Source organism: Colossoma macropomum, unplaced genomic scaffold (assembly GCF_904425465.1).
Source record: "Colossoma macropomum unplaced genomic scaffold, Colossoma_macropomum, whole genome shotgun sequence".
Classification (NCBI taxonomy): Eukaryota; Metazoa; Chordata; class Actinopteri; order Characiformes; family Serrasalmidae; genus Colossoma; species Colossoma macropomum.
The window spans coordinates 33,722,671-33,744,376 of NW_023494802.1; the positions used below are offsets into that span (position 1 = coordinate 33,722,671).

Here is a 21,706-nt window from a genome sequence, read left to right on the forward strand (position 1 = left end):
TGAACCATTTTACATCAAATGTCAGAATGACTATATGAATATATGAATTAAAAATAAAATGGAATGAAAAATCAGTGGAATTCTCCATTAAGCATAACAACTGATATTGTTGAGTCAAACAATAACAAAACAAACATACTGAGCAATCATGGATAGTGTGAATGTACTGAAAGGAGCAAAATAATAAGCAATTAGGCAACAAATTGTGTGGGGGTGTATTGTCCATGGCTGTATTATAATGCTGCCAAGCAGTGGGTGGAGAGACCTTTGACAGATGGCACTTCCTGTAGACGCGCTCAGCACACTGACACACAGTTTCAGGGTATAGCAGTAAAATCACTCCAAGCCCTGGAGCAAGAATACTACTCAACTTCCATCAGGAAACTGCTGCTCTTTGTAATGGAACATCAGGAATCTTTGAAGAACAGTGATTCTAAAGTGTGGACTTTTACTGCACTCTCTGCTGGAAGACGACTTGGAGCAGAGATGTATGTTGGAACTATCACAGACACATGTACTTCTAATTGTGTCATCTCTAAAGCTCCAAAGTGATGCAACTGACTACAAAGGCTATGTGTTATTATTAGTTCTCATCCACAAAGTCTTCGTCTTCTCTCTGTCAGTTCAGAGCAGTGTTAGTCAACTGTATTAAGAAATCGGGCAGCTGTCCTCCAACTGTGTTCAGAAGTCTTACAATGTTGCGCAAAAATCCTGTGACTGGACACACTTGGAAGCATGTTTTGGGAAAGTTATTAATATACGTTGGTTAGATGAAAAAGGATTATATCTATGTATATAGCATGTATTGGATGGCAACTGTAAACGTTGGGCCTCCTTGAAGACAGCTTTGGAAACAGAAATGGTAACTCACACACAGAAAAGCACAATACACAATTTATTTGTATTTATTCTAGTGTTTTTTAAAATGAACTTACTGCCCAGATATACTGCTTTACATATCATTCCCACAGACTATATAGACATATATTACACACGAGTTATGTGTTGTACTTGTACTTTGCATTGTGGTCAAATTTCTAATTTCACGATGAACAGACCAGCAGAACAAAATTACATGTAAAAAATCTTTTTATATTAACTTCCATTACAAGTTAAGAATGTTTTTCCTTCTCCTGCTTTAGAGATACAAGGTTTAGTTTTGACGGTGACTATATACACACTTTGTGAAGAGATTTACATATCAAGGTTTAAAAAGATACAATCTCAATTGGGTTCATGAGAGTTATGTGTTATGTGTGAATTTGAGGAAATACTTCTGTCATTGATGTTTTTAAGGCTCTCTCTACAAACTGATTGAAGACTTCTTTTTCTCATCTTTATCAGGTTGGTGTTTGTCATGCCATCTGTCAGCTTGGAGAGGAAGAGGTGGGAGGGAGTCACTTGCTTTATGAAAGGTGTCCAGAGCAACAATACAACAGCAATGAATGTCAGGTGTTTGTAAAGCCATCACATTTAACAGACCACCTTTGAAGAAATAATCTTTTAGATACTTCATTGTTATAGTGACGTACACATCAAAAATAAATACTGACTAGCTGTTGACTCTACTGATTACAGATGCTAAAACATAGAAGAAGAAGAATTTACATGCTGTTTGTGTCACTCTGTGTTTATTCTTTGGTTCTTAACAGTTTGTAACTTCAGGCTATGTTTTGATGCCCCTGGTTGAATGATTTTTGTTGTTGTTTTTGTTGATTTTCTAAGTTAAAGTACAATAACGCATCATCTACAGAGAACACACGTCTGCATGTTAATGTACAAATATATTGGCCTGCTAAAATTAAAAGTTAATTTTGTTCATACGTAAATTCACAGTAAATTACTGGCTACTGAGTTACATTAGTTTTGTTATAACTAAATACAGGAGATTTCTATATTTTAATTACAGATTATTACTGTAATTATACAGCAGTAATTTGGTGGTTCAGATGACTGTGGAGTCACAATATACAGGTGTTATTTTACTGTTTTTTTACTGTTAATATGGTTCAGTAAATTACTATGAATGCTGTAACTTGCTGTGAATTACTCGAACGGTTAACCGAGTATTTGAGTACTCGTGCACATCCCTAGTCAACGCCATGTTAATGAAATAGGAGAAAGGCAGCCCTTTAAATACTGCTTGGTTCTTTTAGAGTACATTCAGGGCGTGTTGTACACCAGTTATTAATGTTAAGACGAACGGGACTGGCTCAGAGAGAGAGAGAGCGCTTAAACTCTACATAAAGGCAAGGTGTTGTACATGCATATACTGCCAATGATGCCACTTATTTACAGGCTGGGTAATATTTATATCTACTGAAAGATCTGACACCACTGCTGACGCAAGGCTTCACATTGCTGTCCATGCATACCGCTTTCTTCAGGAGCACCATAACAAAGACCTACAACATATGACTGCAACAAATACAAAAAAATAAATAATTTAATGTCTATTTTGTCCGGAAATGAAATAAATGAAGGGTGCTCTCGGACTTTTGCAGAGTACTGTATATACTCTAGTATATATAAACACACTTATATAAGATATAACAACCCTTGAAAAACAAAACAACTGATAGAGCCTTCTCTAAATCTCTAAAAGTGTATCATAAAGTGAAGTGTAATCAACGCTGCTTAACTGAGAACACAGCGTAACTACCCAGGCGCTCCTAAGTTAAGAATGGGGCACCCCGGCTCATTGTCAGTGTCTGGGAGCTGGGAGCTATCAGCTGTTGCATTCCCCTGCAATTGTGATACAGCAACAGGGTCTGGCCTTATTTAGGCAGGCCTCCTTTCTGACACTGCGGCTGCGTGCGTCATTTACACCCAGTGCCATGGCCTCTGAGGAGCCTCGCCTTCCACAGCGCACCAGGCCCTGCTCAAAATACACCGCCCCAGGCCAACGAGGGCCCAAACTCCACCAGCCAAGCTCTACCAGCTGGATTCTTTATCTGTGACCTCACCACAACGGTGGTTAGGAAGTAAGTGTCCTAAGGTACAGATAAGAGCTGCTCTGGTTGACGTCATACATTAAACACACCCCAGAGACAAAAAAAAAACACGACTGGCATGTACAGACTCTGTGTAAGAGTAGGACACGTAGTATGAATCTGGCCTAATCAGACTGAGGAACCATTATTAATAACCCCATAACCTGTAAATGTCCAGCACAGGGCCCACACTTCAGTTCCACGCTAACACGCTACTTTTGCAGTAGTACCTTTGTAATAGACATTTATATGTAATATTATTGTTACAAACTTATTTACATGGTGAATTAAGCAATTAACATTTACATTGAACCAATAACATCAAATTTCACCATTCTTTTATTATCACGAGTAATAACTGATTTCTAAGCATTAAACTACAATTCATTTTTTATTATTAAATATGATACTAGAGGTAGCAAAAGTCTGATGCCATTTCATACCAAGAGAAACGTCCTATTTCAAATTACTAACACATTCTTTTGTACATTTCTCAGAGCCTCAGTCTAAACCAGAGGTCCTTAAATCTTTCGCCTTGGGGTGCCAAAGTGCGATGTTTGTGGTAGCCTGAGGGCCAAAAAGACAAAACATACAAACAAAGAAGGCAGACAGGTTTCAAATCTAGCTTTCCAAAATGTATTTTATAACTTTATGCTCTTTTATATAAAACTAAAACACAATTTTAAAATGAAAATAAAAATTTGGTGAGTTACATATAGTCTGAAGTATGTTTGTTCTCTCATTGAGTGAGGGGATGGTGCTAACTTTCTGGTGGGCCAAGTCAAACATCCTCACAGGCCAATTTTGACCCAAGACTAACACTTTGGGCCATTTCAGGCTGGTGTCTTTGTCAAGGGAACAGGTGCCTTCACAAGAAGTCACTGGGTCGAATGTTTGTACTGCTCTGTGTGACATTCAGAAGATTAGAAGTAAGAGAGAGAGAGCACTTTGGGTTGCACAATATATTGTTTGTCATGTTATCACAATATTGGCCTTTGCAGTACTGATATCGCTGTAGTCTGCAATGTGCAAATGACAATGCAAATGACAGTATCTGTGGATGTTTTGATTAATGAAAATTTTCATGTAATCCAACAAAAGTGCCACATTACTGATTCATCAGTGAGTTTAAGGCCTACCTGTATCTCATTTACATGTAGCATGCCCTATTTTATGCAGATGTCTCAGTAGGGAACCAATAATAGTGGCTTGTAAGGCAATGGCTATGCCCATAAGCAGAGTTTGTGGTCAAGCAAGAGTGGACTGCTCCCGCTAGTGATCAAATTTTATAATGTTAAAATTACAATGACAGATTAAAATATGAAATAAATAAAACGTCAGTACAAGATAGTGATGGTGTAGTGTGATTATTTTCACACATATATTACTGCAATTTATGAGACTACTTTTGCACTAGCTGTGTTTTGTATGTTTTATTTCTGGAATGGTGTCAGAAATATAAAACAAAAGCACAGTGTAATATGTATTTAATTGGAACATGCAATAGTTGCAGCATTTGTTTATATTGATGTGCATGTAAAACAAGTACATCCACTTTTATGCTGTATTGCCATCTGCACAAATTATTAGCATTACTTTTATTTTCTGGTTTTATTCTTATTATTGGTATTATAGGTGATATTGATTAGATTAGTTAACTGCAAATCAGTACTACTGCGCTTTAATTTACACACCCCGACCACATGTGAGTTCGATCGCACAGATCCACCACAGACGAAACTGCTGAATAACAAAACTGAAGGTGAAATTCGCAAAGCGCTCATTTTATGAATTTTATGAAAAATTGATGAAAATATTTCAAAATGTTAAAGCCATTTGAATATCTGATATGTTTACTAGTTTTATGAACACCCACACTTGTATGTGTTCATAACAGGATACCTACTGACCTGACATAATCCTTAGCAGATGTACCAATAGCTGCTGATGAAATACACAGTATAACAGTCTGTATGCTAGAACTGCTGTCAGAGTGGGCTACTGCAGACTGATGGACAGCCCGCTCTCAAATAAAGACTTCATCTCTGCATCCTGTCTGCCGACTTTCTCCTTGACATGGAAAATGATTCGCAACAGGAAAAAATGTTTATCAGGCCAAATGATAGTAACACTGCACACCGGACTAACTGGACATCGCGATTTGGCACAGCTTGTGAGACTCTCCCAATTTGCAGAGACCAGATACAGTCCAAAAAGGTTTTCCACTGCTACAGATTAGCACACTCGCAGCTGCATTTATTACTGAGAATAAAAGAATGCTAATCAAACTTATTCAAACTGCAGCAGGCAATAAAATTGACATGGCTGAATTTTTAGCAGCACCATCTTGTTCACCAATAAGAGCTGACAAAAACATTGTTGTCATTTTTAAGATGCTGTTTTTGTCTGCACTACTTAAAACAGAGCCAGCCACCTGTCAAGGGTTGCCAGATTGGGTAGGATCCCCAGTTTAGCATTTTAATGCAACTTACTATGAAAAAGATGTTTTTTCATGACTTTGCAGTGTAATATTAGATTTTAATTACATTTCTAACTAGAAAAGGAAAATAAATAAATACAATTTAAGTAAAAAAGTAAAATAAACTAACAGAATTTATGCAATAGTGCAAATAATAACAGCAATAATATTAGTAGTAATGTAGTAATGACAATCATTTTTAATAATACTAATAACAATAATAGTAGCACAAAAAAGAACAAAATGAAATAAAAAAGTTATTAAAGTGAAATCTGCATTGAGCTTTTGTTCTTCTAGAATATTCAAAATAATATTAGATATAAAATTCAAAAATGGAAATGTTCGATAGGTGCAGCTTTAGTAACAATGCAATCACAATACTAGTATTATAGCTCTAGTAAAATTAAAATAAACAAAGCAAACTGACATTGATATACAGTATCAGATTAGCAACTACCACCGCAATCTTATACTGTGACTAAAGCCTCCTACCCTTGGCATGTGCTGACATACGATAGCGTATTTGCACAGCGCGATCAGACACATGAGAAAAAAACTCCTCAGGTGAATCTTAGACCACCACAGCGTGAAACACCCGACTCCTGACCGGCTCTCCACATCTCGACATAAACAGGCTCCTGCAGGATCATGGTGGAGCCTCAATGGCTGGGCCTTACCGCAATGAGAGCAAGAGCATAATGCCACCGACGTTCATAAATCTGCTTGTCTTCCAGGTAAAATATTTAGATTTCGCTGCGCCACTGACAGGCTCTGCAGTTCATCATTGAGATGCGTACTGCTGTAAACAGTAGGCTAATTTCAGGTGCTGCTGTGGCTTTGATAAAATCTTCCCTCCTTGTAAGGAGATGCTCAAACCAAAGCAAAACAGCCGTGTGCTCGCTGAGGTTCAACCTACACTACTCCCGCACTGCTAAGAAACTATGTGGTGTACGTCTACAAGAGGGGAATACGTAAGTCGTTTATTAGAGAAACTGCTGGCAACAGATGAAATAAAAGACTGCGAAGAAAACTGTTCCAAAAGTAGTCACTGCTCTGAAGATCACTTTCCAAACACAACTCAACAAATCATCTTTTGCAGTGAATTCCACAGGAGTCAGGCTCCATAGCAGAATGAATGAATTTACATTTGGTAACTCTTCGTTTTCGCTGTTATCCCAGACAGTAACAAACACAATGTAATTTTATATAAATTATTGCTCACTTCTAGCTGATTCAGCCAAGTTCATCAAATTCTGCTCAAAGTGCGAATTTCAAGTTTTACATTTCAAGTATTACATTTACATTATCACGCTTCTGTTAGAAGACAAGGTCACTTGTTATTCCTTGAATTTAAAGAAAAGTTATATAAAAATGTAAAGAAAAAAAACATTCTTTACATTTTTGCCACGCTTTTGACATCACACTTACAAAAGATGGTTCTTCAAGGGTTCTTCTAAGCGCAATGGTTCTACTTAGAACCAAAAGTTCTATATAGAACCATGTTATGCTTAAATGGTTCTTTGCATGGTGATATGTTCTTCAGATTAATAGTGAATATGTTATATTTGGTTCTATATTGAACCTTTTTGAAAATGGTTCTGTACAGAACCAAAAAGTGTTCTTCCATTGTTATGATATCAACCTTGTAACCACAGAAGAACCCTTTTTGGTGCTAAATATACACCAAGATGCTTTTGTAAAACTGGGCCCTATACTATATGGTGAACATGTTATATCTGGTTCTATATAGAACCTTTCTGAAAATAGTTCTATATACAACCAAAAAGGGTTCTTCTATTGTTATGACGACCTTGTAACCACAGAAAAACCCTTTTTGGTGCTAAATATACACCAAGATGCTTTTGGGAAATGGGCCCTGGTCATTTATTACACAACTAACTAACTATTAATTAACTATGTAATTAATTATGTAATTGTGCCAATGCGTTTAAATAGTATCGGTATCAGCCAATATGTACGTGAAAAATATTAGATATTAGCATCAGCCCACAATTCCTATATCAGTACATCCCTCCTTTAAAAGATCTCTTTGCAAATGTTTTAATAGAGATGAGCTAAGAGCTTCCTAGAGGGCCAGTGTAGAACACAGTTTGGTAACAGATGAGCTGAATCAGGTAAGTTTGTGAGAAGGAAATGGCCAAATCGTGCTGGACACCAGCTCTCTTGGTCCAGAGCTGAATACCCCTGGCTTACAATAAACAGACGTCGAAGTACATGGAGGATAACCAGGCTGTTCATTCTGTCACAGCAAGGTCAAAGAGTACACTGTAAATTGACTCTAGGGGTGGGTAATAAGATGATATGTTATCATTATTGTGATGAATTCCAACACAAAATGCTTTTACTGAGTATATCATGGGTATCGACAGTACTTCAAGAACACTAAACAACAACAATCACTATAGTAGTCAGTGACTGAATGGATTACTGGTGTATTATGTAATTATTTCATTCATTTATTTTTACCCATTACTGTCTGGTCCTTTTTAAACACTTCATTTTTGCTAATGTTGAACAAAGAAATAAATGTACTGAAAGTGTTTCATAGCCTCTTTAAAGCCTTTATTAGTGCATTTTGTGCTTTCCAACTTCACAAACCTCAGAAAAACTTAGTATCTTAATTAAAGGACCCACATCACCATATCAGAACTGGCGAGTAGCATTCTCCTCCGAGTGTGTTCAGCTGTCCAATGGTGTTAGTGGCACTACAAAAAGATGAAAAAGATCTCGGAGGAGGCCTGTTCTAGCTTTCACCCTCCTAGTGCTGGCGTTATTGTGTGAATTTGGGAGTCTGAACTAGTGGGTGAAATTTAATATGACTAAATTGGGTAGAAAATTGGGAAAAAATGGCCCATAGTGTTAAAAGTGTTAAAAACCAAAACAAAAAACGTTTTTTTTTTATTTGTCACTTTTACAGAACGAAAAACACACTAAACATAAAAACTGCAAGGCAATAAAGAAATTATCATTTTATTATTGATAAAATCTGCTTTCAATAAGACAAGACTGAGAAACTGAGCTGACAATAAATAAAGTCAGTTTACATAAACTAAACTTACTAAAACGGCTACAGTATATAGGCTACACAATGAACCATGAAATCCAACATTCTGAAAAACAGAACGGTTGGTCATTCAAGGCCATAAATTCCAACATTATTTTAGATCTACTTAGCACTTTGGTGCTGTCCTTTGTGATTTTTTTCTTTATTTCAAAAACCTTGGCTACAGATAGCGTCGTTCTGATAGTTGCTTTGCTGTATTTTGCCTATTGAGCGGGATTGCTGTGTTTTCAAGGGGTATCAAATATGTAGTGGAGAAGTTCTTGGTTGTTGCACCTCCTGATACAGTAGTATGTAGTATAATGTATTGCTCACTCCCCAGTCTTTACAGTCCATGTATGGAAACTAAGCTGCAATTACAGCCCATTATGAATTCACTGTTAGTGTGATGTTCTACATTTATCCACCTATTCAGCCTCTAGCGGTTTAGCTCCACCCATTTATACTGAAGTTATAAAGACTGTTTCTGCCTGGACTGCTTTTTGGAATGAAGCACAATACAGGCAATCAGAACAGAGCTCATTAACATATATCAGTCTATAACGGCCTGTTTAATTCTAAGAGCTACAGAGAGTGGGAAATGGTCATGCAAATGATCTAGGATTTTTTAGATGCATAAAATCACAGGGGAAAAACCTCAGGGGAAAAAATAATGACTTAACATTGTGTATCATGACAGTGACACATTTTGTATTGTAGAATTTTTCACGTTATATTTTGACTCAGTAGCATAACTGAACTTTTCGACTTTCCCTAATTCATTGATCAGGTCAAAGAAGACAGTGATACTCATACGACAGTGATATTCACCAGAAGAGCCCCTAACTGAGCAGACTGCGATGGGAAAGTTCTGTTCTTTCTCTCTCTTAATGCTAATGAGCGCATGAATGGTGAGTCTATGCTCCTAAACAGGATTCTGGCAGGAACAGCACAGTGTTCATGTAAGAATGTGCCTGTTTTCAGTGACACCATGTGAGACGTGTTGTAAAGGTGTTGTCCACAAAGAATCTAGCGTTCTGTTACGGAACAGAGACACTCACTGAGAGCACAGTAACTCTATCTACACAGTGCTGGTAGAACTTCAAGTAGTGACCTTTCGCTGGGCACACAGCTCTTACTGCGACAGCAGCTCCACACATGCATCAGCTAGACAGGGCTTAATACAAGGCTGTCTTTGTGAACCAAGTCTTTCATTGAATGTGTGAATTACAGTAACTTTGTTGTCTTAAAACGATCAAACATACACACAGCTGGGTGTTTCTTTAAAGTGGACAGTAGTTCAACAGATTCTTGTGATTTTCAAAGCTAACGGCCACCCTGCAGAGTGACTGGAAACACTTCATAACACATCTGATTCACCTCATTCGGGGCTCGATAATTAGCTGACAAGTTGAATCAGGCGTAATTAAACAGCCATATAACTAGCCTATGTACCACTATACCTCTCAGGACAATCTCATTTTCTCTAATATATCTCTAATCAAGATATAATTGTAGCTCACAAGTAATGGAAGCTAATAGCTACCGATTAACACTGTGCAAACTGTGCGTCTAAATCTGCTCTAACTTGCTGCAAATCTCAAATAGATTTGCTTATATTTTTCTGGACATACTGTGATCTATAAATGGACAAAATTCAAAAAACATCAACAAGTAGGCAATTATACAGTCTAGAGTTGTTAGCCTTCACAATCATGTTTTTGAGGCAGCAAACAGAATTTAATAAGGTGCGTTTTCATTTGTTGGGCTGAGACAAACGCATGTTAATAAAAGAAAGCAGAAAATGAAGTCTTTTTGCCAATACAACAAAAATTCTAACTTCTGACTGGTGCTTTAAATTTAGAGGGCAGTAGTGAGCCACATTTGTTTATTTGAGCTCAAACTAGCAGGTATGGATAGTTAGAAAGTTAGTAAGATGCTAATCAGCCAGTTTGGCCACTTTAGGCTTGTACTGTAATAACTGCATACAATGAACAAAAATGACAATTATATTCACAATAATTTAAACGACAATTAATATTTAGTTACAGAAAACTCTATGTTGGGCTCAAACACCACTTTCACTCCTTATAAAAACACTTCACGGATTTTTGACATTAAACTCATCATGACGTTTCGGCCTGCGCAGACTTCATCAGATGCGAATTCTGAGGCTGAAATATCATGACCATTTTAATGCTATACATCAATAAAGTGTTCTCATAAGAAGCGAAACTTGTGGCTTTTTGCTACTTTGTAACAAACTCAAGCTAAAATTTCACGATTGTGACAAGCCAACAAATATGTTTGATTAGGGTTTTTGTTTTCTTAGACTAATTTTACTTCTATTAAAGATTAGACTTTTCTCAGATTTTCAGTGAGATTGAGGTAATTAACTACATAAGACATTTTTTCATGACCTTTTCTACCTATATTTACCATGGGTACCAAAAATTATGGATCTGGCTGTACAAGTGTGTAGTAACTTAGGGAATCAGTTTGCAGGATGGTAATTTGTGAGGTGTAAACTTCCGTTACTTCTTAGCTACATTAGCTTCAAAGCTTCAATGGATTGACTACCTTTGAATTAAGGGGGCAACATTTAGCTTATATTCTGCCTTCACAGTTCACTGAAAACTCCCTTATCATGCCTCAAGAAGCAGGCCAAATTTCTACCAACATTGTCCGAGTAATTCAACTAAAGACTCTACTGACCTCGAGTTGGCGATTTCTGCTTTCTGCTTGGCGATTGCGGCGGCCCTCTGCGCTCCCTCTACGCTCCTCTCCACCTTCTGCTTGATCTTGGTGCCTTTTAGCTGGATCACCTTCTTCTTCACGGCCTTCACTAGCATGTTATGCATGTACTTGCCTTCCTCCTTGCCGCCCTCAGCAAAGGTGGTGCAGCCGTAGCCGTGGCGCTGGTTGTCCAGCCACTCGCCCTCGTACTTCAGGCCGCTGGACCGCTCGCTGATGCCGTAGCCTGAGCGCTTGTCGTTCTTCCACTCACCCATGTACACCTCGGTGGTGGTTGCATCAATGTCGGACTCCACTGGTGGGAACTCGCCGCCCTCTGCCTCGCCCTCGCTCTCGCCCAGGCTGACCGTGGAGTTGGCGTCGCTGGCCGCTGAGCTGAGGGCCGAATTGCTGCGCAGGAAGCTGATCTTACTCTTCTGACTGGACAGGGATGTGCGTGACTCCGACTTGGTCAACTTGCCCAACAGCGAGCCACGCCGGAAGAGGCCCTTCTTCTTTGGCTTGACCAGGTCTGGGTCCACGTTCAGGGTGAGGGCAAAGCCACCACGGGCTGGCCCGATAGGCGTGGGGGAGGCCGTCTCCTGTCCTGTGGCATTAGTGGTTGTGATGACTGGGACGTCCTGCTGCAGCAGCGTTCCGTTGCTGTGCTCACTGCGCAGGGAGGTGAGGGAGTTGCGCAGGGGCGAGCGCACCACAGCTGCCATGCCGTACGGGACACTCTGGCGCACGCCGTAACCGTGCCGCATCCCTCCGGTGAACTGGCCCTGGAAGGTGCCTGAAGAGACAGAGATTAGTGAGTAGACAGCAATAAAATACATGCATTGTGATTAGATGGTGATTAACTACATTGAACTACATTGATTGCTAGAAGCAAAAATAATCAATTATAATATTATTCATTTAGCCAAAAATCAAACTTCCTGGGCTATTTTCAAACATAAAAATCCACTAAATCTATTTTAATTTCTACAGTTTACAGAAATATAGCACTTCTTAAAAAAATAAACATGCTGGGATCAGAAGAAAAAAAATAGCAGCATCGTTTTTTTTAGATTTGACTGATATTTCAAACCAATATTTAATGACATATTTTTGAACTCCAGAAGAGTAGAACGTTTAGTCTGGGTGTATTCAAATAAAACTTGCGAAGGTCCAGTTATATCAAATTTCTTGCTCATAAATGTCGGGATAAACAAACTAACAAGATTGAATGGCAACAATGGTTACATTTAAATGTTTAAGCACTGATGATTAGTCTAGACAACTAAAAAATAAAATAAGACAAATCAAATATATTTTGATAAACACTTTTATTTTGAACATACATTTATAATCTAATAAGCATTTTAAAATTGTATGGTAACTGGCTACTGTTTGAAAAAAAAAAACAAACAAAAAACTTCAAATTCAATATTCAATTCTTAAAAACTTTGAAATATCTTTAAAATATTTCCCATAGAAGAAATATGTGCTGTTGTATCATAAAGTAAAATAAATACTAAATTAAAAATAAATAATAATAAAAATTAAAAAAAAACATGGTGGTGGTGTGTTAGTGTGTGTTGCGCTAGTGAGCGTGGATCAGGCACAGCAGTGCAGTATCACTACTGGACTGAGAATAGTCCACCAACCAAAAATATCCAGCAAACAGCGTCCTGTGACCACTGACGAAGGATGGCCAACACAAGTTGTGCAGCAACAGATGAGCCACTGTTTCTGACTTCACATCTACAAGGTGGACCAACAAAGTAGGTGTGTCTAACAGAGTGGACAGTGAGTTTTAAAACTCCAGCAGCACTGCTGTGTCTGATCCACTCATACCAGCACAAAACACACTAACTCACCACCACCACATCAGTGTTACTGCAATGCTGAGAATGATCCACCACCAAAGTAATACCTGCTCTGTGGTGGTCCTGTGGGGTCCTGATCATTGAAGAACAGGGTGAAAGGGGGCTAACAAAGTATGCTGAGAAACAGGCTACAGAGAAGCAGGACTAAAGTCTGTAATTGTAGAACTACATCTGTATGGTAAGTGGAGCTGTTAAAATGGATAAATAGTGTAGAAACACTGAGGTGTACTGAATAAAGTGGGTGGTCAGTGTATATGTTTCTCTGTAATGGACTACACCGAGTCCAAATTTCTACATCTTGCAATTGTTTATGTATCAGTATAATATGTACATGAAAATTTTGAATATTGGCATCAGCCCACAAGTCCCATATCGGTGTATCCCTTAAGTAAAGCTTTTTGTAATGTTTTTATTATCAATGTTGCAGTACTGTATATATAATTCTTTCAGTTACATTTATATGAATAAATATAGTGTATTATTTATATTAAGTGCATTTAAAAAAATCTAAATTAAGTAATCAAATCAAACTGAATCATGGTGAAATCTGACATTTCAGAATGCATTCGATAAACTCCTAAAGAATGGTAATCAAATTGTATTGCTGTGAGGTCCAAGTTAAATCTTAGATCTCACAATGATGCTATTAGATTACCATTTTTTAGGAAACTTTGGAATATAACTTAATTATAGCTCATCAATTCGGCCAACTGCTGTCAACAATAAGCAGAACAGGTGAGGTTTGTGGTGTGTGCATCCATATAAGCCCTAACTATAAATAATCTTGTGCAATTAGACTCATTATCTTTGTGGCTGCTTATAGACAGTTCATTAACAGAGTTTAAAAGCTTTCAAAATAATGCAGACTGTCTCCTCTGTAAACCGTTGAACCACACTTGGGAGGTATTTATGTACTGTCGGCCCAAAGACAACTTCTCCATTTGAAACAAAACATCAACAACTATTTTCCCATGTAATTTCATCAAATGATTTTGAAATTACGTCCATTATAACCTCAGATAAAAATAACTAGACAGGAACATGCTATCAGCTGGCATGAGATAGCTGTTGATCCACACCCACCGTTTCCTGCCCTCAGCCACAACCACAATAGCCAGCCATGCTTTCATGTCCACCTCAAGAGTAATAAACCATGTGCAGTTATTTATGTCCCCGAGCCTCATGGCCAAGCAACACATGTCTGGGTTCATCAGTCGTATGGACAGTCCAGAAGGGCAAAGCCTGGGCTATTAGTGTGTCTACATACACCGTGCTACATTAGACACTGCTGAATGTGATGACTCAGCTGCCAGGAACTATAGACGTAAACACAGTACATTCAGAGGTTATATAATAATAAAAGAGGTATATAAATAAAAGTTATATGCAGACATGTACAGTCTGAGGTATTTGAGTATTCTTAACTAAATAATAATTGGATTATATTGAAGAATATTTTTAATCATGTTGTCGCATAATGTGACTTCCAGTTTATTATATCCTGTTGATCAGCTTCTCATATACAGTCAAACACCACTGACTAAATTTTATGTTTTGGTGATTTTCTAAGTGAAAATCCTCTAGGAACAAACTTAAATATGAAATTCAAAGCTTGTTATATATGATATAAATGTATTACTCTAAATGTATATCAGTGGAAACACTTATTTCCGAGTAATTTTGGGCAATTTCCTTTGGTCCACAATGTACACACAATATAAAGGGCAACAGGCGTTTTCAATCTTGAAATCTTTTTATCTGGTTTATTATCTTGATTTTCTTTTATATTTCTATATATATTTTGTACATATATATATATATTTCTCGTTCTTATCAAATCTTAATTGTTATCTTAATTTTTTGCCATTTATCTTGTCTGTTTCTTTCTATTATTTGTTTATGTAGTTTTGTTCATTTTAGATCAACCTGATTAAACTCAATTAAATTTTAATTTCTTTTTCAGTCCCTTTAATAAAGTGAAAATAAAGGTTGATTGTTGTTAATTGACTGATTGAATAATAATCACTGTATTCATAGTTTTTGTAATAGTTTTTAAACGTGACACTATTAGCACATTTTCTCTGTGTCAAAATATTCAAAATTTCTTCAAGTATTCTGATATAATTTTTTTTATATCATATTTTTATGTAATGTGCCATCACTTTTGCCCAGGCAAAAGTTATATCCCCAATGTTTAAATAAACAGTAATCATGCCTTGAAATGTGCAGAACTGTGTTCTCTGTAGAAGATGTTTACTTTTTTCACAATCAACAAAATGTAATTTCACGAGGGGTGTCTAAATTTTTGCATACAACTGTATTAGTGTCCAATTTACTACAGATTGATCTCACAAAACTACATTTTGAAAACTACCATTTTTGAGCTGCTTTATTTTACTACCTTTTCACTACATCAATCACAATGAACAAGAATTTGCCAAGCAAACATCTCTGCTGCACTTCTACAGCACCTACCTTTTGCACTACACAGCAGAGCCTGACCGACAACACATTATTTTATCAGTATTGATAAAATTCAACCCGATGATCATTGCCGACTTTTTTGATTGTGGCTAATGGTGCTAGTAATTAACCATTACCGAATAAATACATAAATGTTCAATCACCGCCACTGGTTAAAAAGTTACACTAATTCCCAGTAAACACCTGATATGCAAATAAGCAAGTTTAATTTAACTTGAGAACGTTTTTGAATTGTACGTGTGAGAGCGCAAGAGTGCAACTTGTTCCGGTAGCCCTACTTAGCTTCGACTCTGACTTTCATTTTAACTGATAGTGCCAGAGCCATTGATGCAGAGATCTAACAGAGATTAAACCATACTAAATGTAGTTTACAGCACTTTTGACAACGAGGATATTTAGCTTCACACAAGAGCACTCAGGTAGGCTCCAACTGACTCTTTTATAAATGTCATGTTGCTTATGTTGGGTACAGCCTTAAGCTGTGACTTATGTGGTTGTTAGCCTGTGGAGTAGCTCAGGCCGTATCTGTTCGTTCACTTGGGCTAAAAACATTTGGTAAATGGGTCCATTTTTCAACTGAACACTACAAGTTCACTGTAACTAATACTGAAGCTTTTATAAACTGTGACACAATGACGCAATGCAATGTAGCACAGATGTTTATATGGAGAACTGGCCTGGCATAGCAAGCAAAAGTTAGAGAGATCACAGAGAAAAAACACTGATTTAAGAATGCCTCTACTAGCATATTCTGCTTATGCTGTGATCTAGCATTACTGTTTACCTGAAATGTTCCAAAGCTTTACACGTCTTGTTCCAGATGCCATATCACTGACTCACTGTTAGTCACGTAGCTGGCCAACCACAGGTCTTCAGACTGCTTTAATATCTCCTAATAGGATTTTACAACATCTTTAATATGTAATATACGAGCATATTCACTCAATCTTTGCCTATCTGATGCCGAGTCTGATTTTCATGAGGATGTCTTTTTAACTTACCCTAAACTTACACTGAAAGAGAAAGCTGAGATTTTATATTCACACCAGTCCCTCCTGAACGTACACAGAGAGAACAAAATTTGTGACACCTTTAATTTGTAAGCCTCTGCCCCTTTCCTCTGGCAAAAGCTCCTTAGCAATGGGCTTTTTACCAACAGGCCATCTGTGGCAACACTGGGGTTCCCCGGTTGTAAGCTGTGCATTTAAGCAACTGGGGCTGTGTCTCAAATCAACCGCTTGGTTCGGTATGTAGTAAACTAAAGAGGGATATAGACGTAATGGCATACTGTCCCAGTGTTTAACAAATCTAGTTCCCTTTATGAGCGAACCAAGTCTGTCATGTTGATTTACAGACAGTAGTTCACTGGCCCTGTTCCAATTATCTTCCGTGCTGTCTTGTACCCTTGATGTGCAGGTTCTTGCCAGGGTGTGCTGAAGGTGTCTCATTTCCACTGCTGTTTTAGGAAAAGCTGCTCTATAGCACCCCCTGTCAGACCACCATAACTTCACTAGACAGAGGCTGTTTTCAAGAAAAGAGGCAGAATTTTAAAAAGAAAACATTCAGGCGTACATACCCTAAACTTTGTCGTTTTCTAACTGTGACAGTATTTGTTATGTAACAGCTTACAAAGCTGGATATTTTCATGAAAACTAGCTTGCTAGCTTTGGCTAATGGAAGCACATTTTGCTATCAACATTTTGAATTAATTGGCTAGTTTTGCCCATCGTCAGTGAGGGAAGCTTCAAGCAGGCAGCACAGCTGGCAACTTCATATTCATAAAATCATACATAAAATCATATTCTTTTCACATTGCATGCATTCAGTTAATCCACGATCATTATTTTAGTATAACATTAGTGGAGGCCAGAATAACATTCCATTTTATTAGTATGTGAAAGGTGGGTAAATGAGAGACAGATGTCATGACAGAGACAATGTTATAGCAAGAAAAGTACCGACACCGATATTGGAGGGGGGATAATGAATTTTGTATCCAACCCTGTAACAAATCTAGTGTGAAATAGCACACGCTTACTTTGTGCAATGTGTATATCATACCCTACTTTAAATGCTCTTATAGAGGAATTCCATCAATTATTTTTACATTTCTGCGTAATTCAGTGGTTCGGATGTAAACAAAGTCATTCAGAGTGGTTTAACGTGCATTTTTTCATTGTAGAGAATCTTACCGACTCAGATTTCTTTACAGTAGTGGTGATGGGGAACCAGGGGTTGCCATGTCTACAACGCAAATTTAGCCATTTTATTTACTAACCAAAACCACCAGTGAATGTACATGTGTCTTCTGAGGTTTTGTACGTAATGTTGATGGTAAAATAGAAGACAATTTGAAAAAACAAGGTTTCTTTTCGGACTAATTTGCCTTAGAACACCCTTCATGTATCCCTCCATTGCGAGAGGATTACAACAAATGGATTAAAATACGTTTTAACTTTATCACAAAACTACTGCAGAACAATGTCTCGGACATCAGGCAGCGTATTCATAACCATTTCATGTAGTAACTTTGAGGAAACTGTGGGGAAGCTTTTAGAGGCATTAAACCCCTCAGACGTCTGGTTCCTATCACCACCACTCTGAACAAATCTGGACAACACCAAACCACTCTAAACGATTTTGTTGACTGGAAGATCCACTGGAAGTAAAGTGCTTCAATTAAAAAGCATATTTTAAAGTAGTTTTTAAAGAAAAATCATCAGCTGGACTCATACTGAAGGTTTCAATCAGTATCAGGACGGAAAAAGTGGCATCTCCACTTCTTCATTGGGGTTTAGGACCAAGCACTGGAACAGGCCACTAGGGAACTAGGGTTAGATTCGAGACACAACCATGGTTTCTGTCAGAATAAGTGTTCTTTCACATTGTCCCTGTCGAGTCGACTTTCCGGCTAGCAGTCACCTTTAAAAAGCCTAGTGGTCTGCGTAATGTGACCTGCATTTTAGCCGGTCTGGGGCCTCCGTGTTACAGAGGAACCGTGTCTTTAAATGTCAGGTGACAGTTTGGGAGTGTGGGCTAAGTTATCCCTTGATGAAGAGGCTACAGGGAGCGGCTCTTCTCAGAAGGTTTACTAGCCAACTTAACCTACTCACCCCCGTCAGCGTAGGTCTCTGTTCCGTATCCGTCTTGTAGGCCGTTGTTCCAGGTCCCTTCATATTTGGCTCCACTCGCTAAGCTAACGCGCGTGCCGTATCTCCCCTTGAAGCCGTGAGTCCACTCGCCCTTGTAGACCCAGTGGCCCTTGGTCTCCACGCCCAGACCGTGGCGCTTTCCTTGGGACCAGTAGCCTTCGTAGGTGTTTCCGCTCGGCCAGGTGTAGACCCCCACCACCTCGAAGCCGTAATTCCAGGAGCCGGAGAACTCCCCCTGGCCTTTAGGTCCAGTGCAGATGCCGTGACCGTGGGCTTTCCCGCCCTCCCAGCCGCCACAGTACGCCCCTCCATCGTCGAACTCGAAGCGACCTCCACTCATGCTGTCTCAGACCGGAGCAGAGTCACTGGGAAACCGCTACACTGACTGGGCTGACTGGTAGAGCTAACCGGGTGAACTGTCTGAAACCTGTCACAGTTAAACGGCTAAAACACGTGTGAGAAAATCCTCAGTGTGGAAAAAACCCTTTCTTGAACTTCTGTCATGGCTGAGCACCAGCATCATTTGTCGACTATCTTTTGTATCCTCGGACTCCACGTCCCAACTTTGTCTTCTTCTTCTCCTTCTTCGTGTTCGTCTTCTTTATAATCCGTCAAGTTTTGAGAGGTTCAGGTTTGGGAACTTCCTTCAGAAGCTTTTTTTTCCCTTCTTCGTCAGAGTGGATGAAGTGACATTAGGGAGAGGGAGGGTTTGTTTTTCTTCAGTTACGTGCTTTTTTCAGATGAGAACTGTTGTTTTTAATCGAATTGTCGAGCCGGTTGATCTTTCATGGCTTTTTAAGGTGGCTGGACGAACAGCCCTCTCTCTCTCTCCGCTCTCCCCTGCCTCCCCCTCTCTGAGAGCGCTGCTGTCTCCGCGGCTCTGCCCGGGGGGAGGAGGGGGGGTTGGAGGGGGCGCGTTTCAGCAGAGTCCCAACAAGGCTACCAGATCCCGACACTGTTCCAAAAATACGGCCCAATCCTTAGCCTGCCACACGGCCCTTTCGGAAAGCCGTGCCAGATGACTGGCGGCTGAGGGGGTGGGCGAGCATGTGTCCCTATCAGGTTCAGCTACGGCGGAGCCAAGTTTGAGCCAGGACTCACACAAAGTTGGGTTTCGCGGATTTTAGATTAGTAACATAAACATTGGAGTGAGAACATGAGAGTGAACAGTGAGGCACTCCTGTTTTGATGGATATTCCTTTGTTAGTAAATTAGAAAAACTAGACGAGGAGAGTGGGAAAGAGAAGGGACCAATGAGCGTTCAGGAGTGCGCGTGCGCGCTGCAGTCTCCAATAGATTCTCAGTTTTACAGACTGCCAGGTTCCCCTTACTTTATATTCAGGTTTACTCACATAGTTCTAGATACAAAGGCCACCCATTAGTAAACTGTAGAGAAGTTCTTTTACTACGGAGCCCTGCTGGTGACATCTCATCAAATGTGTCGCCAAGCCTTATTAATGCGTGGGAACGAGATCCTAATGCGTGGCCAGAACTTAGCAAGTTGTGGGAATGAGATAATTAAGTCGTGGCTACGACTTAGTAAAGCATGGGAACGAGATCATGCCTTACTAAGCCATGGCTACGCATTAGGATCTTGTTCCCACTTCTTACCAAGTCGTGGCCACGTCTTAATTATCTTGTTCCCATGCCTTACTAAGTTGTGGCCTTGCATTATTTTTATTTATACAGGATGTCACCAGCAGAGCTCTGTAGACTACTTTATAAACCCTGCTGAAAAAATCATAAAAACCATTAAATGTTTCTGTTCCTGGTGGTCTCCAATAGTCAGTAATGGTACTCTGTGTTTGCCTGATGGGTTGATATCACAGTGTAAAAGACTCGGGATCTAAAGGTGTCCTACAGGAAACTGGTGCTCTCTAATGGCAACCATTAAGCCAATCCCCATTAGAAAGGCAAACAATCAGGTTGTGATCCTAATGGTCAGCAGGGACGTTTTTTAGAGAAAAACACTTTTGTTTACTTTTGTTTGGAGAATTCCAACCAGACTCCACTTAGACTGCTGTAAAGCACGGAAGTGGAAACGTCCAAGTCTGGGGCTGCTTACAGTGGTATTGGTCAGCTCTTACTTAGTGATGGGATCATGATGAACAGAAGCACACCAGCTGCCTTCTGAAATAATACTTTGACAAAAAGAAAATCACAGTTCTGGAATGGTGTCTTTAAAATAAATGATACTTGATGTGGCCTTTTTTGGTAGGATAATGAACTTGATACGTCCTTAATTATGGCGTTACTTTTTGAGGCCAGTGCACATTCATGTATATTTAGTTCTATATAACATCTGTTTAAAGGATCAGCAGTCTGCAGCTTCTTCTTTCTTAATTTTTTAGCTTCACTGAAAAAAAGAACAAAACACCATGTTGTTTTAACGCCTTAAAATCTCAGGCTTATTATTCATTAACTACAAGGCATTCAATGCAAACTGGTGGAGCTATTCTTGTAGATTATAGAAGTGTGTAATAAAACTTTGGGCCTGCCAGTGGGCCCTGTCTATTTAAGGGGATAACTTAAAGGTTGCCTCAAAATATCCTTGCTGGCTTAAATATTTGATTTTATTGAGCTTTAAATAGTAAGTTAACTGAATATAAGACAGTGACTTGTTTTATTAACTTATTACTATTCAACATATTAGGCTCCCTTTTTTGGCTAAAACAACAAATCTTTTTACAGCGTGGAGGAAAAAACCTTTTCACATTTTTTTATGTTTCATTATCCTCATGCCCTGTGTACAGTGTAAATGAATAGTCCCTTAATGATGAAATAGGGCTACTCGTAATAGTTGCAGATACAGTTTATGGTTTAGGCCTGCAAAGTAGTGAAAATGATGGCTTTAGTTGACACAGGCTATTAGAGTTGGCATTATACTTTGAGTCTATTTAACAATTATGTCTGTTTCAGATTCTATTATT

At 38.7% G+C, this 21,706-nt stretch overlaps 1 protein-coding gene across 1 annotated transcript in view; it reads right to left on the bottom strand.

The window, feature by feature from the left end:
• Positions 1-19,702, bottom strand: part of jph2 (junctophilin 2) — a 38,820-nt gene extending 19,118 nt beyond the window's left edge. Inside the window, exons 1-2 of the mRNA XM_036590998.1 lie at positions 18,738-19,702; positions 11,249-12,062 (exon numbers count right to left, since the gene is read on the bottom strand). Of these exons, the coding sequence (XP_036446891.1) occupies positions 11,249-12,062; positions 18,738-19,116 (1,193 nt within the window). The 5' untranslated portion in view covers positions 19,117-19,702. The remainder of the gene's footprint in view (positions 1-11,248; positions 12,063-18,737) is intronic.
• Positions 19,703-21,706: the final 2,004 nt, after the last annotated feature.